We start from the raw sequence: 21,448 nt of genomic DNA on the forward strand, positions 1-21,448 counted from the left end.
TAATGAGGCTAGAAATGTTTTCTTATATTTGATATGCATCATGCAATACATTACCCTTAAAAAGAACTTCTGTGACGATTAATCATTTTCTTCATTATTTTACCTGATAATGAGCTAATAATGCTTATTACGCAAATTTCTCAACATGCAACTCTTAGCAACTAAGTTGAATTTCATCCACTAAAGTTATAGATGGCATTCCAGTCATAAAAGTTCATAGGAAACACCCTTTCTGGGTCAAAGACATGTCCGGTTGACTAGATTGCATAAAAGTGGGAGATGTGACATTCCCTAGTTCCAAAGGCAAAGGCCTATATCTCTTTCAGTTAGGGTCATGTTAATGCCAACATAGAGCGTCCACTGTTCTCTATTGGAACGTAATACCATAATGGCGGTATCATTATCAGAGTTTCTCCCAGTATTATTGAGATGTTGCTCCCAGATGCCCTCCATGTTTTTACCTGCCTGTACCTGTTAGGTAGAAACCAAAGCTCAATCCACCTAGATGCTAGGATTAGACTAAGATACAGCTAAGATTTAATTTACTAAGCCAACAAAAACACCCATTGTAGCCAGTTATCATCTTTGGGGACGAAGTAGGACAAGAATGTAGGCTAAAGATAGTGCTGACTCATCTGTAAACATACTGTGGGGATTTGGTGTTCATAAAATACAGTAGATTTAGGTATAGGATTCATTTCTTAAGTTTTTTATTTTTTATTTTTTCCAGAGAGCATTTCTGTCTTTTCGTACAGTATCTACAGTATATGGCATGATGGCCCCAAACATTATGGAGTAAAATATCACTGGCCCTCCTTATGCATTGCAGCTTGGCTTGGGAATACTACTAATAAAGGTCAAGGCAAAAAAGAAGTGGTGAAAACCTGGAAAAAAAACAGCTTACATAACACAGGTACCTCCTATTCCTAGCAGGTGGAAGTTGCTATAGGTCATTGTGTCCTTATTTGAGACTGTGTCAAATATCACAGTGTGTGACAATAATCGTGTCTAACTGTTGCTTCATTCTTGAGGGAACAGAGATGTTTAGAAAGAGTGACCCAGGTCCTGCCCCAGGCCCCAGATCATGTTCTACTCATCAGAGCAAAACTGAAATGTGCCCAGAGCACCTTCATCACATTGAGTTTGGAGACGACGTGGATCATTTCCCTGACCTTTTTGTTTTTGACTGACAGTCCTGGTATGGGGTTGGATTTCAGGCAGAGAAACCCCCCAATTGCTTGAACATACTAATAAATACCTCTGTCAAACCTCCGTGGCGGCCTTGTCTCTGCTCAGCAACCCCCTCTCAGTTTTACAACTACGACACCGATGTAGAGGGATTCCCACACGAAACACGATTTGTTGTTCCTCACTAACTCCCGTGTCCCGTGGTCCTTCTTGCCCACTGGATTGGATAGTTCCCCTGTCACTCATTGCATGGGTGCTGCTTCCATAAATAATGTATGCCTGAGGATTCTGCATGATACAAAACTGTCAGTGCGTGCATGCACCCCTGTACATCAGCTAGTAGTTAACCAGTGTTTGCTTTAGGTGTAGACTCTAGTCTCAAAGATGCCAGAACATACAGTACATGTGGCAAATAAACAACTGAAGTTCTTTATTGTGCTCCTCATACATACCTTGGTATCCTCTACACTGTAGAGGATACCAAGGTATGTATGAGGAGCACAATAAAGAACTTCAGTTGTTTATTTGCCACATGTACTGTATGTTCTGGCATCTTTGCTTTATCAAAAGATGATCAAGAAGAAGACAGCAAAGATGCACTCATGCACCTACATGTGACTCATAAGGTCATAGGTCAAGGTTCTTTTCAAGATATGAAATCAACTTACAGTGAGTGTGTGACTACAATCACTGCCTGGCCTTGTGAGGATGATGTGATTGAAAGTGACTGTAATGCTGTGATATCTCCTCTCTCTGTCAGGCTTCCTCAATGCTTCGAGCCTCCATTGCACCTCCGTAAGTCTGACCCTGAACTAGAAAGCAAAATAGACGACTTAACCTAAAGCCATAATTTTTCTGGAAAGTCCCAGAGTGTCGACTCTTCCTTATGAAGGCAAAGTTTGACAGCTCTCGCTTGCTGTAGCCGGCCACACAGCCTCTGACTTGTAGTTTTCTTTGAACCTCCAGGAGGCCTAAGGAGGTGCCGCTGCTGCCCTCCCTGGACTACGACAAGCTGAAGAGGGACCTGCTGGGAGGCTCGGACAGACTGAAGGCCCTGCTTCTCCAGGCCCTGCGCTGGGTTAGAAAACCTGTCCTGTAGATCCAGGCTCCGGAACTATGTCTGGACGTTGTACCTGTCTGATGACCATAGCTTATGTTACTAGCTCCAACATGCCAAAAAGCGCCATCGCATACGTTTCACATATGCTGAAAGTAGCCTAGTGAGAAGGGAGGAATCAGGTGCAGTATAGATGCCAGTCAACACCAGTGCTGTAGGTGTCTTGATGTGTGCGTCTCTCCTGTCGCCAGAGGCTGACCCGCTCCCTCCATGGCGAGCAGAGGGACACGCTGCTGCAGGCCTACATCAGCAACGACCTCCTGGACTGCTACAACACCAGACAGGTGGGCTGTCACGGACCATCCTTATTCACTTCAACCTTTATTTGCACTCAAAAGTACACTTAAGGTTTCCCTCATTTACAGTGACGATGAGTGACAAGTTAAAAGTAACATACCATTATGAAACAAGATACAAACACGAATCACATGAGACAAGTAAAAACAAAAGATAAAAGGATTAAAAAAAGACAAGATAAAACAAGAGAATCAGCTAAAACAGTTACAAACTGAGGTACAGTGGTTTGTGATCAAGATTTTGAACAGTGCAAAATTTGGGAGAATATCAGTCTTTAAAGTGCATTGAAGGTCATTCCATGAGCTAGAAGCACTAAAGCAGGTCGTTTGAGCGGGTAAGATAGAGACCGGAGTTGCAATCCAGCAACCTTGCAATGTAAGGAGGTTGCTTAAAAATAAATAAAAACCAGTTAGCTTGGAGTGGATCCTTGAGACAACGGAACGACTCAGTGTTCAGTATGCCTCCGATGGAGACTCAGTGTTCAGTATGCCTCCGATGGAGACTCAGTGTTCAGTATGCCTCCGATGGAGACTCAGTGTTCAGTATGCCTCCGATCGAGATCCCTCCCATTGTTCCACTTACTTACAATGTTTGGAGGATTACTTGTAGGACTGAAAAGTCATGAACAATTTTCTAGTCATACTAACTCCTCACCGACATGACGCTTTGCCTCACTTAATCAAAGTCCCAAATTGAAAGCAGGTATGAGGTCCCACTGACTTCCATATAAACACTATACTGTACTATAAACACCTCACATTGAGGCCTCTTACAAAACCTCCCGCTCCCAACCTCAGATATGGTGCCAGTAGCACAGTTCTGCTTGTCTTGAGTTACCACGATTATTTAGGTAAGTCTTAGGCTGGGAGCCAGATCATATTCCAGAATTCACCAACCAGGAGAGCGAGGAGTCTTTGTTGAGGCAGTTTATTGTTTTTTGTGCGACCGGGCCACACCAGCTAAGTCCCTCATTCATGCAGCTCGTGGCCCCGAGGCTGCAGAGTTTAACGATCTTCCTTTTGCTGAAGAGAAAGGTTCTTCACCTCGTCACACTTCCTTTGTCAGTGTCCCCGCACCACTCTGCGGCTGGCCACATGGGACTCTGAAGTCACTGACAACGCTTTATGTCCCATACAATAGCGGATGGGTTTAAATTGCTTGTAATCAAATCACAGACATAAACTATCAGTTTTGGTACATGACCTCCACTGGCGTCATGTGACTCCCAGTACGTGCCTAAGAGAGTGCGTGATTCTTTTGTGGGGGAGTTAAGGATGGAAAATTTTAGGGGTTTGACTTGACATCATTTGAGGTGACTTGCTATTTTAAGGCTGATCCTAGTCTTATGGGGTCAAAATCTGATAATAAAACGACTGAGCAAATAATTAATTGACTGTGTTAATGGTATACATTTTGCACTGGTCAATATGACTGGTGATTATAAAATAGTTATTTTGAATGTGCCATGGACTATATTCCAATTCAATTGGATAGCTACAGTATACTAAAATAATTATAGGCTACAACTTAGTTATAAGAGAGTGAAAACTAGATCCATCCACAATGTAACATAACATCTCCAAATCCCTTTTGTTCCACTTTTTACAGACCATGCTTCACTTGATGAGGTCGAAGAACCAGGTAGTCAGACAGTACATGGCTCGTCTCATCAATGCGTTTGCCTCCCTTGCTGAGGGTAAGTAGCCTATGTCAGTAAATCAGGTTAGAAACCCGGTCCTGTGAGGGGCTTGCTGCGTGGTCTTGATCTAATTGGGAGCATTTTCCAAAGTATGGATGAGCTGTGTTGCCTGTTATCTTGATGCGCACTGCATCCCATATACCAGACCTTCATCCCATATACCAGACCTCCAACCCATAATTGCTCTCTCCGCTGAAAGTCCCTGGAACAATATATTTTGTGCTAATGAAGCCATATTGGAAATGATTGAGAGTAGGAATCATGATGTTCACTGCCCAGTCTGAACAATACCCCATAGTCTCTACTACCCCTTCAGAGATCACAGATCAGAAGGAATTAGATTAGTCTGATCAATATAGTAGCAGCATGTCAGCCTAGCATCTCGCTGGGATGCAGCCAGCTTTAGCCATATTGCTTCCACCTATCCATGACCTTAACATCTCCAAACACTGAAGTAGGCTGATACGGATCGGGGTTCGCATAGCTTTTTGAACCCTGTCCCCCTGGCTGTGTTTCCTGTTCCAGGTCGTGCGTACCTGTCCCAGATCCACCCTCTGTTGAAGCTCCTGACAGAGTCACTGAGGACTGAGGCGAAAGACTCTGTGAGCAGGGAGAATGTGTTGGGCGCCCTACAGAAACTCAGCCTCAGGTACATCAACAAGAACCTTTAGTGCCGAGAACCCATTAGTACCTTTGTGTTGCACCGCATTGTTTGTGAGGTTGTTGTGTACACTGGGTAGGCTGCTGCACCTACTCTGCAAAGCGTGGTGTATTGTATTGCATTGCATGTGCGTATTGTATCAACACTATTACCTTCAGGGTGTTTGTCGTGATGTCACTGTCATTGTTGTTTGCACATTGTGGCACACCACAATAAGATTTGTCCTAGCGTTATACCTTTACCAGGCTGGCAAAAAGCTAATATTTGCAGAAAAACTCAAACAATGCCTCTATCATAATGGACCCTGTGCATGTGCGCCCCAATGCTTGTAGATTTCCAGGTGTGTTAGCTGTCTTACCTCTCGTGTGTGCTGTAGGCGGAGCCAGCAGTCGGCCATGATAGCGGACGATCTGATAGGCTGGCTGGTGGACGAGCTGCAGGACTCAGACTGTCTGTCTGACTACACCCTGGAGTACGCCGTGGCGCTGCTCATGAACCTGTGCCTGCGCACCAAAGGTACCATCCGCCCAGAGGACCCCTCCCTTCATTCATTTCTCACTTGAGACCCTGGCCCCCGATCCCCTGTTGCAGAGCAGTGAGCCAACCTTTCCAAAACACATCATACCTGCCAGAGGGGAAAAAGCACTTTGACAGTTGACAGATTTATCAGGGATGCCGTTTCTTTGCTTCACATTTCTCAAGATCTGTTTTATTGGCAATGTATATTGTTCACACATACTAGGAATGTGTCTAGGGTAATGGCATACACTGTTGCAGACTACTGTACATAGGGTGCAAGACAGGACAGGACAGTGCAAATGCTGAACAAAAAAAAACACAGAAAACAGTGCAAATGCAAAATACGGTGCAAACAAAATACAGTGCAATATACAAAATACATTATATACTGTTAAAAAAGGGGGCACAACTGCAAATTACGTAATATATGCAGAATGGAGTGTGGCAAGTGTGTGTACAGTGTGTGTGCAGATTGTAGTGTGATGTATACAGTGTGTGCCGTTGAGGCATGCAGGTCCTTTAGGGATGGCAGTCTACAGCCGATCACCCTCTCAGGTCCCAGAAGATGGTGGGGCCCAGGCAGTAGAAGGAGTCAACAGTAGTCACTGGGGTGTCATTCAGTGTGATGGAGGAGGGGGGCTGGTTTCTTTCTAAAGTCTACAACCATCTCTACTGTCTTGAGAGCGTTGAGCTCCAGGTTGTTTTGATCGCACCAGGACAGCAGCTGGTCGATCTCCCACCTGTAGGCGGACTCGTCGCCCTCGGACATGAGACCGATGAGGGTGGTGTCGTCCGCAAACTTCAGGAGCTTAAAGGAGAATTCAAGTCTATGATTTTGTAGCCTCTAAACACATGTACTATGTGTCTTGTTTACAATGAACCACAAAAAGTCAGGTAAACTCAGGTAAATGAAACATCTGTGCATCGGTTGTCATCTTTTGTGTGAGTGTGCAATCGCATATTTTTGGTTTTGTTGAACTAACTTTATAGGGTAGGCTAGAGCTAGAGGGTTAGCGTGGTGCACCCGCCTCGAGTCCCCGTCCTCTTAGATTTTTTTCTCTTCATTGTAGTCCTTGTTATTTTGCTTTCGGGGATTTGTCAACGCGTTTTGATGCGGCAAATCCCCGGAAGTGCAGACTTTGTGAGCATGCTTTGTTTACATGGAGCAACTATAGTCAAGGACACCACATTTTTCTTTATTGTTTTGTGGGTGTCTAGTTGTTGAGCCTAATGTTGTTTTAGGGTTGAATTCTCCTTTAACAGACTGGTGGCTGGAGGTGCAGCTGTTTGTTTACAGGGAGAAGAGTAGAGGAGGAAGAACACAGCCTTGGGGGGAGCCTGTGCTGATGGTCCTGGAGTCAGAGACGTGCTTGCCCAGTTTCATGTGCTGCTTCCTGTCAGACAGGAAGTCTCTGATCCACGTGCAGGTGGGGTCGGGTACGCACATCTGGGAGAGCACGCCCCCCAGAGTGAGCGGGAGGATGGTGTTGAAAGCAGAGCTGGCGTAGGTGCCTGTAGACTCCAGGTGCTGGAGAATGTAGTAAAGGACCATGTTGACTGCATCGTCCACTGACGTTGGTTCTGTAGGCGAACTGCATAGGGTCCAGGAGAGGGTCTCTGATGGATTTGAGATGCCGCAGGACAAGGCGCTCAAAAAACCTTCGTATCTACAGAGGTCAGGGCGACGGGTGTATAGGCGTTGAGGCCAGTGGTCCTTGCTTTCTTGGAGGGGGAGACAGAGTCCGGTCTGGCCTCTTTCCGGGGGTTTTGTCTCTTGAACAGGCGGTTCACATCCTTCTCTAGGACGGTGAGAGGCTGTGTTGCAGTTTGGGGGGGGAGAGGGGGGCAGCATTTCACACAAACAGATGATCTCCTCCTGCTCCGCAACAGAAAGTCACCTGTTCCATCTGCGCGTAATATTCCAGTGACGTTGATTTATTCAGTTAGAAAAGTGTCCATATCGTTGCTATTAAACATTTTGAAATGCGAATTCGATCCACATTATTTAGAGATCTTTCAGCCTCAGTGGATCTCCTACCCTGCTCTCCCTCACCACATGACACAGCCCTCCTGAGAGCACCGTGTTGTTGCCTCCTCAGGCCGCCTTCTAATAGGCTCTCAGGTCTAATGTTAATCACTTTCTGATGTCACCAACAGTGCTCTTTGGATGAATTCAGTCGAGTTGGATACGACTGAGAGAGCAGAATGTTTCCTGTTGGCTATCTGTGATGCTGATCTTTGTGTGTGTGTGTGCGTCTGTGTGTGTGTGCGTGCGTGTGTGTACGCGTGCTTGTCCAGGAAAGAGAAAGTGCGCTGAGAATGCTAAACACGTGCTGAAAGTTCTGACGGAGCTCCTGGGACACGAGAACCATGAGGTACTGTAACACACACACACACACACACACACACACACACACACTGTACATAGTCACACGCACAGATCAACACTGACAAGCACAAACACATACGCACATTCAGCCAATCTCACACACAGAGACACACTCAAGGTCACACAAATGAATGTGTACACCACACACACGAACTGGCAGCAGCTGACATTCAGGCAGCACACACATGTACAGAACAGGACACACTCACACACACACACACACACACACCACCAGCCTGATCTGCAAAAGAACACTACTCACTATCTGCACAGAGACAGTAAGCCCTTATATCTGTCTCATCTGTTTGCCTAGCGTGTTGCTGGCTTGTGGCAAGTGAATTGAAAAACAACATAAACCCATGCATCTCCACTGTATGAACACTATAGCTACACTACAGCTGCCAACTCACATGTTCAGGCTTGTCAATTAACGGCAACAATTTCCAATGAAGTCATGTATATATGTACATGTTGGAACATGTTCCGGTGATTTCTTAACAGAAAGACCCTCAGGTGATTTACGCTCTGTGTGTGTGTGTGTGTGTGTGTGTGTGTGTGTGTGTGTGTGTGTGTGTGTGTGTGTGTGTGTGTGTGTGTGTGCGCGCGTGCGTGCGTGCGTGCGTGCGTGTGTGTTTTCACAGATTCGGCCATATGTGAATGGAGCCTTGTATAGCATCCTGTGTATTCCCACTGTGCGAGAGGAAGCCAGGGAGATGGTGAGATGTTTGCCTAAGTAGCCTGGCAGTCTGGAAGAATATAGAAGGGCGTGGTGTATTTTATCCAACTTCGTATGTGTGTGTGTGTGTGTGTGTGTGTGTGTGCGTGTGTGTGTAGAGTATGGAGGAGATACTCCACTGTTACAGTAAAGAGGAGAACCCAGAACTGAACATGCAGATTGAGTTCATCATCAAACAGCTCAACTCAGGTCAGTCGGAAGGCCAAATCCTTTAAAGCTACCAGTGAGTTTTACCTACCTGGCACTGGCTCTGCTCGATTCTGTTGTACATTATACTTTATACATTATACCTTATACATTATTATACATTTATACTTTCTTTTTATTCCAAATGTCACCTTGTATGTGGGAAGTAATGTGTGAATTGTATTTTACTGTGAATACTGAATACGTAGAATGAAACATTGACAAAAAATGGCTCCGACCCCTTGACCCCTGACCTCTGTGGCTGTCTGCCGTCCAGGGGAGGTGACAGTAGAGGGACCGGAGTCCGATGACGAGGAGGAGGATGACGATGACGAGGTCAGGCCACCTGCGTGACCCCGCCGGAAATATCACTCTAACTATGTGGGACACACTCCAGCTAACGTGTCACACTCACACACACGCGGACGCTGATAAGAGATTTTTCTGTCTCAAGTGCCTTAGCTAATACCATCATAAATCAGACGCGCACACACCACCAGTCCTCACCAGACGCCCCAGTCATGGGATCTTTGGCCTACATCACTCTTGTGGTGCGTATATACACCCCCCATCATGAGATGGAGGTTAAAGGGGCACGATGCACAAGGGAGACATGGCAAGGTGGATGAAAAAATAAAAGACATCCGACACCTTTCCCAAACTTGCAGATGGAATCTCGGCACGACCCAGATATTGGGTGTCTCCCTCGCTGTGTAGGGCCGATGCGGCGCTCAGATTAGATTATCTAGGAAAGTGGGTCAACCTATGGCTTCTCATGACCGGGGTCGCCCTGTTGTGTGTGTGTGTGTGTGTGTGTGTGTGTGTGTGTGTGTGTGTGTGTGTGGTGCATGTTCCCCAGCCTCTTTACACAAACTGGCACCGCGTAACCCCATCACAGTGTCATACCATAGTGCGACCGTATGCTTAACACTAACCCACAAGTGTCCAACCCCCGCCCTCCTATAGGCTTTTTCACAATTGTTGATTGTTTTTTCTTTCAGCATGGGTACAGTAGTTACAGGGGGATGCCCATGCATAGTCTAATTTCTAGTCGGATAGTCCAGTCGGATTCGCCTGTTCAAAGAGAGATTCACTTTAAACTCAAACTCGCTGGCAGCACAATAAAAGACGGCTATTTTCTTGCTAAACATGCATAATCTAGTCCACATTGTTCATCTACTTCAGATGCCCCCTTATTTGTATGCATCGTTTCCCATAGTCATAGTAGGGTTGGGTGATTTGACGATAGTCTCCTCAACTGCGCATTTCAAAGCGTGCGCTCATGCGTTGGGCAGCAGTCAAGAAGGAAGGAGGATGTTTTGCCTGTCACTAAAGCATTTTTGCAGAAGTTAGATCTTAATCTGTCTATGGGAAGCAAAAACACTTTTTTTAAAGGAGATATTTTAGTTAATACAAGCAGATTGACCTAGGAAAGCAGTTTTGTGTTGTGATATTCCTTTTGGGAAATGCACAAAATTGCTGGTGCATAGTAGGCAAGGCTAGACGGCTAGGTAGAAGCATAGCGGAGGGAAGAAGGGTTCCCTGCGCTATAGCAGTCTAAAGTATCCTTTTACTGCACAACAAATAGCTACAGTAATATCCTAGGTCTAAAACGAATGATTGGCCTGTCCTATATAAATCACAAGGCAGGTGAGTGGTCTTAGTCCACCAGCACATCTTGACAGTGGAGCAAAAAAACAACTGCTCGACTTGAAGAATCTTAGTCAACTTAAGGGTCTCCGACTGATTATTCGACTCGTCGACTTTCAGGGGTCAGCCCAAGTCGTTTCTAATAGACCCCGCCTCCGCCCCTGTATGAGGCCGCTCCTACGCTGTCCCGGTCTGAGACTGTGTTGTTCTGACAGGAAGATGGGATGGAGACGGACCTGGACAAAGAGGAAGTGCTTCAGGCTCAGCGGGGCGAGCTCTCTGGAGAGACGCTGCTGACCACCGAGTACCTCGGGGTGAGCCAGAGTTACACACACACACACACACACACACACACACACACACACCGAGTACCTCGGGGTGAGCCAGAGTTACACACACACACACACCGAGTACCTCGGGGTGAGCCAGAGTTACACACACACACACACACACACACACCGAGTACCTCGGGGTGAGCCAGAGTTACACACACACACACACACACACACACACACACCGAGTACCTTGGGGTGAGCCAGAGTTACACACACGCACACACACACACACACACCGAGTACCTCGGGGTGAGCCAGAGTTACACACACACACACACACACACACACACACACATACACACACACCGAGTACCTCGGGTTGAGCCAGAGTTACACACACACACACACACCGAGTACCTCGGGGTGAGCCAGAGTTACACACACACACACCGAGTACCTCGGGGTGAGCCGGAGTTATACACACACACACACACACACACACACAGATGTATAACAGAAATGGGGTAATCAAGCACTCAAGCACAAGTGCACATTTAGAGACGGTGATCACACACAACTAGCTGCTTACATTTCACAGACCAGGCATTTTGGAATAAGAGTATGCATCATATCAGCATTAGGATGAAGGGAATGCAAGCACGATTCAAAACTAAACTAGATCGACAACAGTCTCTTGCCGGGCGCACGGTCTAGAAAGTCGTCTGCATAGTAGAAACAATACCAGCACTCACAGACGTATCACAACGGATTATTTATTCCCAATGTCACAGGCAGCAACGACCACGACTGTTTCAGCCTCATGGCTTTCCTCAGCTTTCAGGCTGAAACGTTCGTTGTCATTGCCGCCTGTGCTATCGGGAATAAATAATCCATTGTGATGTCTGGTATCACAATGGTATTGCTTCTATCATATCAGCATTATCCATGACAAAGCAACGTTTTACTACCCGGGCTGCTGACCTACACATGTCACGGCCGGGCGTGCCCCCCTGTGATGGATCACTGTGTTATGACACTACTTTCATGAGCTGGGATTCCCAGTGCATATCAGTATTTGAGACAAACCACAGCCCCTCTTTTCCAGGCCAGCAGAGATTTCATGTCAGAAGATCAAAAATCAAACCTTTATTTTCATAGCACATTTCATGCACAGAGAAACGAAAAAAGGAGGGATGCGCTCAACTCACTATTAGTATAAAAGTCTAGCATGCAATGGGTGCTCCTATAATAATAATATGTGATATACAGTAGGACCCCACTTATCCGAACCCAACGGGGCCGAAAGGTCGTTCGTATCTCTGAAATGTCCGGATGAGTGAAACATGTTAAAATGCACCAAATTCAATAAGTGGTACTTGTTTCATATAGACTCATAATAGACCGATAAATACCCTTAATTACTTGTGAAAATGCATCAAAATTGCAATCAAATAGCCAACTAAACTCATATAGCCTAGCCTATAATAGACCTACAGTAGCCTATAATAAAATAAACAAATTTCCACTTGAGTGCATGCTTTGATCAAATACAGTACTTTACAGTAGTTAACAGTACTCGCGCAGCAGACTCGTTTGCGTTTTGCGCTCGACATTAAAGTAAGAAAGAAATTAAACATGACAGTAGGCTACAGCCTACAGGCAACATGTAGGTCTACATACAGTTCTGTTTTTATTCACAGTAGGATACAGTACGTGTTTATTATGACATTTAAATGCAAGTAGGCCTACAGTACTGTAATGAAAATCCCACCAGTAACCAGATAGCAGGCTCAAAAAAAAAAGAAAAGTTTTTTAAGCCTGTCCGGTAGACCGGGAGGTTCGGATCTCTGAAGTTCGGATGAGTGGGGTCCTACTGTATAATAATTAAAAAAATGCACGCACAGAGAAACACAATGGGTTTCACAGAAGAAAACAAGGGGGGCTGCTGGATATATGATCCTGACACTCATTTTCCTGAAGCAAGCAAAAAAACTATTCAGCCATTTGAGCCAATATAGGAGTATATTGTAACTGCAACAAGACGATCAAACAAGCCCCTGTATTATCATAAACACATTACAAAGCACATATGCATAGCATAAATACTACATAATAAGAAACGTAACACATTATAAAAAATAAATAAATACAAAGATTTTACTTGAATGGTACGCAACTATATGTTAGTAACCCAATAGTACACATGCAGTACATATAAAACACACTAAGCCCTTAGCAGTAAGCTAGCACCAGACAGGACTGGAGATGTTGGCCAGCTGTGGGGCCACGGCAGGTGCTGTTGTCGTCCAGTTGCTCAATAAACCCAGTCTGTGACCCCCTCGAGTGAGACGGTGGTTTGAATGAGGACACGCACCTGTCAACACATGACAGTACAGTAAACGTGTGTGTGTGTTTGTGTGTGCGTGTGTGTGTGCGTGTGTGTTTCTAGATCATGACCAACATGGCGAGGGTGAAGAGGAGGTCAGCTCCTCCAGCTGCACAGTGTGTTGATGAACCCCTACAGCGACCGGTGACCCCCAGCTCGCACAGAAACACTCACGCCATGTACGTAACACACACACACACACACTACACGAAAAACACACACACCTGAACAAAGTGATGCTTGCCAGTGACCACCAGGTTTTTTTGCAACATGAAACATGACCTTGAGCCTACAGCGAAACATTCACACCAACTGGTTAAAATGCCATGTCATATTAGCCAGTGCTTTAAGTAACCTTACACTAACAACCGATCTGTCATCCTGAAAAACAACCCAACTCTCTTCCTCGAAACGTACAAAGTTATGAAACCAGTTTCGAACTGTTTACAGCAAAAACATGACACCTCGCCTCAAGGATCTGGCACTTTCCCCTCCATACTAACACTACCAGGAACCAGGGTGACTAGCTGGACAGGAGGACTGTGCCCCAGGGAACCAGAAGCCCACCACGTATTTACTAGAACGCTGGTGACACCAAAGGGACCACCGATAGCACAATTTACAAGAGCACGTCACTCCAACGATGGGCATGCTGATATCCGGGGCGAGACAACACAAGTGGGTTATATTGTCAGGTTAAGATAGAGATAGCGTTTGCACTCATTGTCCAACCCGAGACTTGATAGCTCAGCGTAGACAGGGCAGTGTAGAATGTGTTGGGAGAAACCCAGCCTTGGCCTTACCTTACCGTCAGTGTATCAGGGTTGAACGTGTCTGATCCATGTGGAGAGGAAGAAGAATGGTAGGGGCAGCATGACACCAGCGCTGGAAGCACTTACTGTAGTATTGAATGTGTGCCCGAAGGCTGGTGGAAATGAAGTAATACACTAACATAAAGAAGAGGGTATTATTACACAGGGAATTATACTGGACAACAGCACTGGCAAGGAACCAAATTATATCTATAGAAAAGATTATATAAGTTCCAAAGTACAGTGATTAAAATGACGTGTAGATACTGATACATTTTGTGTTGTATTGTAAAGCATGGAATGTGTGACTTCTGGTCAATGGAAATTACGTAATACACCCACCTAAGCAAGAGTGTATTATTACACTGCAATTATACTGGACAATAGCACAAAAGTTCCACTACAATAAATGACCAACAGCAACAAGTACCAAGTGATGTCACTATGCAACACAATACAAGTGCAAGAGAAGTGCAGTAGGCGCACAATGCGTCAAGTACGCCTACAAAAGTATAAAGGGCTGACAAGCTATCACCAAAGTACTATTAATGAGCTAATAAAAGAGTCCCTTTTTCTGCACAATACCTGTTGACTGCCTTTTTACCCTCACCTAGTGTGTGCATGGGGGGGCGGCAGTGAGGGATTCAAGAATGAGGTCAGCTAGACAGGCCGCCCTGGAATCAGACAAAGCCTCCGTTGGCCGGTCAGGATGTCTTATTCCCCATCTTCTAGGTCCCCAGGCTCATGTTCTGCACGCCATTGTCCTCCTTTGAGATTGGCTGAGTCAGCGGAGAGCAACAATGACTTGGAAGAGTGGAGATGGCATCGTTAGCTGTTGCCAGCCTATTGTTGTGAGCACCGAGTGCCTATGTTTCCCAGGACTATAGAGCTTTAGAAAGACAGTCACTTCGTGTAGATGGAAGAGGAGAAGAAGTAGGAGGAGAAAGTCGAGTTAATTGTTGAGCTGTGTACACAGTGTATAGAAGCAGAAGGCCTGATCTCAGCTGAGTTGAGGAATCAGAGGAGCTACTGTGTCTCCCTCAGGATCCTCATAATCTCTCAAAATCTCATGGACTATGAACACACTTGTCTTTCCTGGTTACTCAAACTACTTTACACAATATATGTATATATATACACACACACACACACACACACACACACACACACAGAACATCCCACTATACAATTGACCTCTACCACTGTGCCATTGATGTGTGTGTGTGTGCAGGGACTTCAGAGCGGGCAGCGAGAGCGACAGGGGAGGAGAGTTCCCCCTGAGCAGACAGAGGAGTGAGGAGAGCCTGGACCCAGCGCACCACAGCGCCAAGCCCCCCGCGGGCGGCCCACCCAGCACCTCCAGCTCTCTACGCCACACCATGGGTGGGTGACCGGCCAGCTTCCCATAACAACGTGTGTGTGTGTGTGTGTGCGTGCGTGCGTGTGTGTGCTTGGAGAGCATTAACTCATGCAAGAACTCAACTCGAGGAAACCCGCCTGTGATTTTAAATAATGGTTATATAATCCCTTCTCTCCATTTGCAGTACAGCAGTTATTGTTCAGTGTGTTGTAATGCTGCAAATACAGTGCATCTGTTAACTATGTTACTATATCCCATCACTTTTTCCACATTCTGTTATGTTACAGCCTTATTCCCAAATGGATTAAATTATTTTTTTTCTCAAAATTCTATACACAATACCCCATAATGACAAAGTGAAAATGTTTTGCAAATTTATTTAAAATTTAAAAAGCGCAAATATCACATGTGCATATGTATCCACACCCTTTACTCAGTACTTTGTTGAAGCACCTTTGGCAGCAATTCATCTTCAGTATGATGCTACAAGCTTGGCACACCTTTTTGGGCAGTTTCTCCCATTCTTCTCTGCAGATCCTCTCCAGCTCCATCAGGTTGGATGGGGAGCGTCGGTGCACAGCCATTTTCAGGTCTCTCCATAGATGTTCAATCAGGTTCAAGTCTGGGCTCTGGCTGGGCCACTCAAGGACATTCAAAGACTTGTCCCGAAGCCACTCCTTTGTTATCTTGGCTGTGTGCTTAGGGTCGTTGTCCTGTTGGAAGGTGAACCTTTGTCCCAGGCTGAGGTCCAGAGTGCTCTGGAGCAGGTTTTCATCAAGGATCTCTCTGTACTTTGCTGCATTCATCTTTCCCTCGATCCTGACTAGTCTCCCAGTTCCTGCCGCTGATAAACATCCCCACAGCGTGATGCTGCCACCACCATGCTTCACCGTAGGGATGATTAGCCAGTTGATGAGTGGTGCCTTGTTTCCTCCAGACATGACGCTTGGTATTCAGGCCAAAGAGTTCAATCTTGGTTTCATCAGACCAGAGAATTTTGTTTCTCATGGTCTGAAAGTCCTTTAGGTGCCTTTTGGCAAACTCTAAGCAGGCTGTCATATGCCTTTTACTGAGGAGTGGTTTCCGTCAGCGTCTGGCCACTCTACCATTAAGGCCTGATTGGTGGAGTGCTGCAGAGATAGTTGTTCTACTAGAAGGATCTCCCATCTCCACACAGGAACGCTGGATCTCTGTGAGAGAGACCATCAGATTCTTGGTCAGCTCCCTGACCTCAAGTTGTAGAAACATCTCAAGGATCAGTGGAAACAGGATGCACCTGAGCTCAATCTTGAGTGTCATAGTAAGAGAGTAGGGAGTGAATACTTGTGTACATGTGATATTTTAGTTTGTTTTTTATATAGATTTGCAAGCCTTTCTAAAACACTTTTTCATTATGGGGTATTGTGTGTAGAATGTTGAGGGAAAAAATGAATTGAATCCATTTTGGAATAAGGCTGTAAAATCACAAAATGTGAAAAAAGTGAAGAAATATTAATATTTTCCAGATGCACTGTAGATGGCTCCGTATCTCACAAAGTGTGACTTCACAGTTGTTGGCTTTAGGCTTTTTCAGACTCCCATTCAATATTTGATGATTTGACGTCCAGTGTCTGAAGATCAAGGCGATACCGCTTCTACACCAAGGTTCAAAAAGAACCGTCCAAAAGCTACTTCCTGAATGTAGCGGTACACACAGTTAGGCCATAGTGTGGTCATATACTGTATACATTAGGCTACTCCTGCTTTGATCATTTTTAACTTCTTATGGAGGCTGAATGGGATGATTTTTGGTCACTAATTGATTTTGGTCAAATTGTAGTCTTTTCTTTTCATTCAAATAAACACATCCTTATAATTTAAATTATATATTCAAATAAACACATCCTTAAAATAATAAATAGCGGTGACTACATGGATGGTCCTCAGTGTGGACGAGGAAACGAGGGGCATCTCAGAAATCGCGAGCCCTGCAGATGGTACATTAGAGGACCCCCCCTTCCCCGTGCCATGCTCCTCGCTGTCGGCCAGTTGGCACCTCCCCATGAAAGCCAAGTGCCGGGGAGTATGGAGCTGTCCTGCGTGTGTGTTAATGACGCCATGGCGGTGAGGAATGGAGTATGTGTGACGTGCTCTCTTCTGTGTTTTTGTGTGTGTGTGTCTCTCTGTCTCTCTCTCTCTGTCTGTGTCTCTCTCTTTGTTCTGTGTGTCTCCCTGCTAACAGACTCGGAGTACAGCCGCTGGTCTCAGGACTCTGAGCTGGACCGGCCGTATGAAGGGAGGGATGAGAAGAGGGATGAGAAGAGAGGGATGGGCGACGGCAACGGATACTCTGCCAGGTGACTGCTTTCTCTCTCTCTACTCTCTTACTGTCACAAACACACACAAACATTTACTTATTGTATATACACACACACGTACACACACTTTCTCATTCACACGCATACTCAAGTTGCATGCATACTCACAAACTGTAATTTGCGTGCACACACACACACACACACTCGCACACAGATCAGAAACAGATGCTGCCAGCTTATTTATCTCTTGGCGGTGCCGCTGTGTCAGACTGGCAGGGAGCAGGCCATGTGACACAGTGTGACATTCCTGGCCCTGAATGACACGTCGGTACCGAAATGTGAAGGTCTGGAAAGTTCAGCACGATCTGGCCCTCTCTCTCTCTCTCTTTCTCTCTCTCTCTCTCTCTCTCTGTCTTTGTTTTGTCCCTCTCTCTCCATATGTTTCTTTCTCTCTCTCTCTCTCTCTCTCTCTCTCTCTCTCTCTCTCTCTCTGAGTTCTCTCTCTCTCTCTCTCTCTCTGAGTTCTCTCTCTCTACACCCTCCCTCACTGTTTTCCTGCCCTCAGCACAGACAGGAAAGGACAGGCTGGTTGTTGGCACAACAAGGTCTGGAGATGAGGCATGGAGGGACAGCAGGAAGAGAGGGAAGCATGAGGAAGAAGTAGATGGAACCAGAGGGTCTGGAAGGAGGGAAGGGGAGGGCAAGGAGAGGAAGAAGGGATGGAGACAGCGAAGAAAGGAGAGGATGCAGCAGAGGAAGGAGGGATGGAGACAGCAGAGAAAGTGAACAGCAGTGGAAGAGCGGGAGAGTCCAAGGGAAGTGGGTAACGTGGGGGGGGGGGTTACACCAATCTGTGACTCAGCACAGCTCTGGCTGTCTGTGACATGCGTTTTAACTAGCTGTCCACAAAGAGGCCCATTCAGTCCTCCTCCTCCTCCTCCCAAACCCCAGAGGAATTTGACTCCTGGATCTCCGGGAGTGTAATGAGTCTAGGAAACAACACTTTAATTAAGCACTCCCTGGCCCCCCAGGAACGCACAGGGCCTCATAAAGAACAGCCCCTCGTCCTCCTCCCCCCATCACAGCCTCATTTCACCCCAGCAGGGAGGGAGCTGGGAGGGTCATCTCTACAGAGAGGTTAAAGGGCAGCAAGTGCAACCGGGGTTCCATCATGGCTCAGACAGGGAGATGCTGTACTGTATGTCTATGCTAGATATGAGGAGCCAGTACTAGTCAATGATCTCCATTTTGCTTCAAATGCACTGTAATGGTTTCCACTTTCGTACTGGCTCCAATCTGGCTCCATTATGGTAAAACATTATACATTTCCAGTTAGAAAGGGCACTATTTCCGTTGTAGGTCACGAACAGCATGGATGGCAAGGTCATATCTCTGCATGACAGTAATGAATTATTAAGTGAGCCAATGCACTCAACACAGGGTATGTTTGTCATCATCTTTTGGGAATATTGTGTATCTTAGGACTATTGATCGAACGTTTTGCTCGACATTCAACACTAAGTGAGGACGTCAGAGGCAGGACAATGAGATGAGTAACATGGAGGCTTCTGTGAAATCAAAGCTGTCCACTTACTTTGAGGTTCAGACAGATTTTCTCTGGACGGGGCGCCCCGGTGGCTCAATGGGATAGGGTGCGTACCATGTAAAGGCTAGTCCTTACTGTAGCTGTGTGGGGTCGAATCCGGCCCACGCCCTTTGCTGCATGTCGTCCCCTCTCTCTCTCTCTCTCTCTCTGTCTCTCTCTCTCTCTCTCTCTCTCTCACCTTTCCTGTCTGTCCTTACACTGTCCTATACCAATAAAGCAGAAATGCCCTAAAAAATATCTTTGCAAAATGCCAGTAGCATGAAAACATCTGAAATAATACAATAAGTCATCAAAGAGCTGATTACATGGATGATTTGAAATCCTATTATCCATGTCAAACTAAATGTTTCCAGATCAGCTATGGGAGTAGAACCCTGACACATTGTTAATCAGCTAATGGCCTTCACCTACTTATAACTTCTCAAAAATGACTTTTGTCCAGCCAAGTTGGCATCCAGCGACTTCGCGTTGACTCAGCGATCCTGCACAGAGTAGCTCATCGTGACTTTGGCCTCTCTCTCTCTCCCCAGCAGCGACCACCACCTCCCCGGCTTTACGGGCCGGCCCAAGATTCCCCGTACGCCTGAGAGTGACGCCACCAGCCCGGCCCCGTCGGTGGCAGGCTGCGGGGGCGCGAGGAGGGGGCGCGGCCCGCCTCTGGCCCCCCAGTTCTCCCAGCTGGAGCCACAGCAGAGCAGCAGGCCCACCTCAGCTGGCTCTGTGGGCAGACAGAGTGAGTGACTTTTTTACTCTCTCCTTCTGTCTCTCTCTCTCTCTCTCTCTCTCTCTCTCTCTCTCTGTTACATTCTCACACTGGCTCTCTCTTTACACTCTACACTGTGAGCATGCAAACACACACACACACACTGCCCTTTTCCTGGTCCAAAATTGGCCCCCATTTTACATGAACAGTAAGAGGCACACCACGCAATGTATTACTGTTAAGTTCCTAAGTGTCCATGAGTTTTCCAGTGTCCTCTTGGGTTACTAACATTGGTGAGGCAGTGGCTCTAGCCATACTGGTCGCTGGATCTGTTCCTGCATGTGCTTCTGTGTGTCTGTGTGGTGTTGTACAGTTGAGTTACACTACCTCTCTAAAAGCTAGTTTTGACTGAAAAGGACCTCTAATTATGTTTTGCTCCAGTATTTAAATCAGTCCAGGCTAGAAACCTGACGCGGAGTTTATGAGTCGTTCCCGTATGCTATCAGAAAACTGAATGGTCCATAGGATTTACACCGAAGCTTTTGGCAAACACTCATAAAGGCATAAAACAGAAGAGAACATTGGGTAATGTGACTAGCCACCTGCTAGAACATGATTGAAGAGTTTTATCGCCCCTACATTGGGAATACAGATCAGTGAGTGGTGGATGGACAGTCTGATTCAGTTCAGTGGTGATAAGATCGGTCTCTGTGCTCTGTTACGAGTCTTTATTGCATTTTGCTGTGATGACCTCCGGTTGTTCGACTGGAGGCCTTACTGGAAAGGCTATTATGAAGCCTAATGCATAGACCGCTTCCCCATGCTGCTCTTCCCTGTGTATTCACCAGTCATTTCAGAGGCCTGGGAACTGTCTGGCTGAACACTAATGGATTCAAATGACATGATAGTTCTACGGTGGTGGATACTTATTTGGTGGTTCATTGTACAACACCAGCTCTATTTGGAGGCTTATACAAGGTCTGTGTGTGGTATATTGATTTGATTGATATATCCATGAACTGTGGGAATAATAATATTAATAATAATAACAGCTTGTGAAGAGCTCATGGATTCTGTTAGTCTATGTCATGTCCGTCTGAAGGTGGTTCACCGCTTCACATGTTATCACTTGAAAGGAGACCCAGGCAGTTGTCAGCGATGACATCACTAGACGGGCCCCATGCCCTTTAACGAGCCATTGTTCGTCATTAGTAAGGGGGAACCAATCTGGTTCCTATTGTACTTGAGAACGTTTTGAAAAGATATTTTAATGATAAGTTATTAGTTTGACCGAAAATATTCCGTTTGCTGGTCTGAAAAAACTCACATTCAAGATCTATCCAGATAGACCTATCGTTTTAGTTGTAGGACCACACATACTGGACACTTGATATATTAATTCTTATTCCAGTTAACCCCTTCCTCCCCCACCTTCTGCTTCTCGAGGCAGCCGGTCACACAGGAAGTGAAGAGTGAGCTGTCACCACGGCCTATCTCCCCGGGAACGACCAGCTTCCTGTAACTCCATCCGCAGGTCAAGGCAACAGAGACGGTGGGGATCGGCTGC

The 21,448-nt window shown here is 46.0% G+C and overlaps 1 protein-coding gene across 1 annotated transcript in view; it reads left to right on the forward strand.

The window, feature by feature from the left end:
• armc9 (armadillo repeat containing 9) overlaps positions 1-21,448 on the forward strand; it is a gene marked incomplete at its 5' end in the record, with an annotated part of 33,150 nt that extends 11,702 nt beyond the window's left edge. The window contains 16 exons of the mRNA XM_084461742.1: positions 1,949-1,983; positions 2,155-2,266; positions 2,497-2,589; positions 4,211-4,298; positions 4,827-4,950; positions 5,339-5,478; positions 7,780-7,856; positions 8,512-8,586; positions 8,705-8,795; positions 9,070-9,128; positions 10,658-10,756; positions 13,167-13,282; positions 15,147-15,298; positions 17,497-17,611; positions 19,709-19,911; positions 21,332-21,448. Coding sequence (XP_084317868.1) covers positions 1,949-1,983; positions 2,155-2,266; positions 2,497-2,589; positions 4,211-4,298; positions 4,827-4,950; positions 5,339-5,478; positions 7,780-7,856; positions 8,512-8,586; positions 8,705-8,795; positions 9,070-9,128; positions 10,658-10,756; positions 13,167-13,282; positions 15,147-15,298; positions 17,497-17,611; positions 19,709-19,911; positions 21,332-21,357 — 1,605 coding nt within the window. The 3' untranslated portion in view covers positions 21,358-21,448. The remainder of the gene's footprint in view (positions 1-1,948; positions 1,984-2,154; positions 2,267-2,496; positions 2,590-4,210; positions 4,299-4,826; positions 4,951-5,338; positions 5,479-7,779; positions 7,857-8,511; positions 8,587-8,704; positions 8,796-9,069; positions 9,129-10,657; positions 10,757-13,166; positions 13,283-15,146; positions 15,299-17,496; positions 17,612-19,708; positions 19,912-21,331) is intronic.

This window comes from Borostomias antarcticus (assembly GCF_949987555.1).
Source record: "Borostomias antarcticus genome assembly, chromosome: 3".
NCBI classification, from domain to species: Eukaryota; Metazoa; Chordata; class Actinopteri; order Stomiiformes; family Stomiidae; genus Borostomias; species Borostomias antarcticus.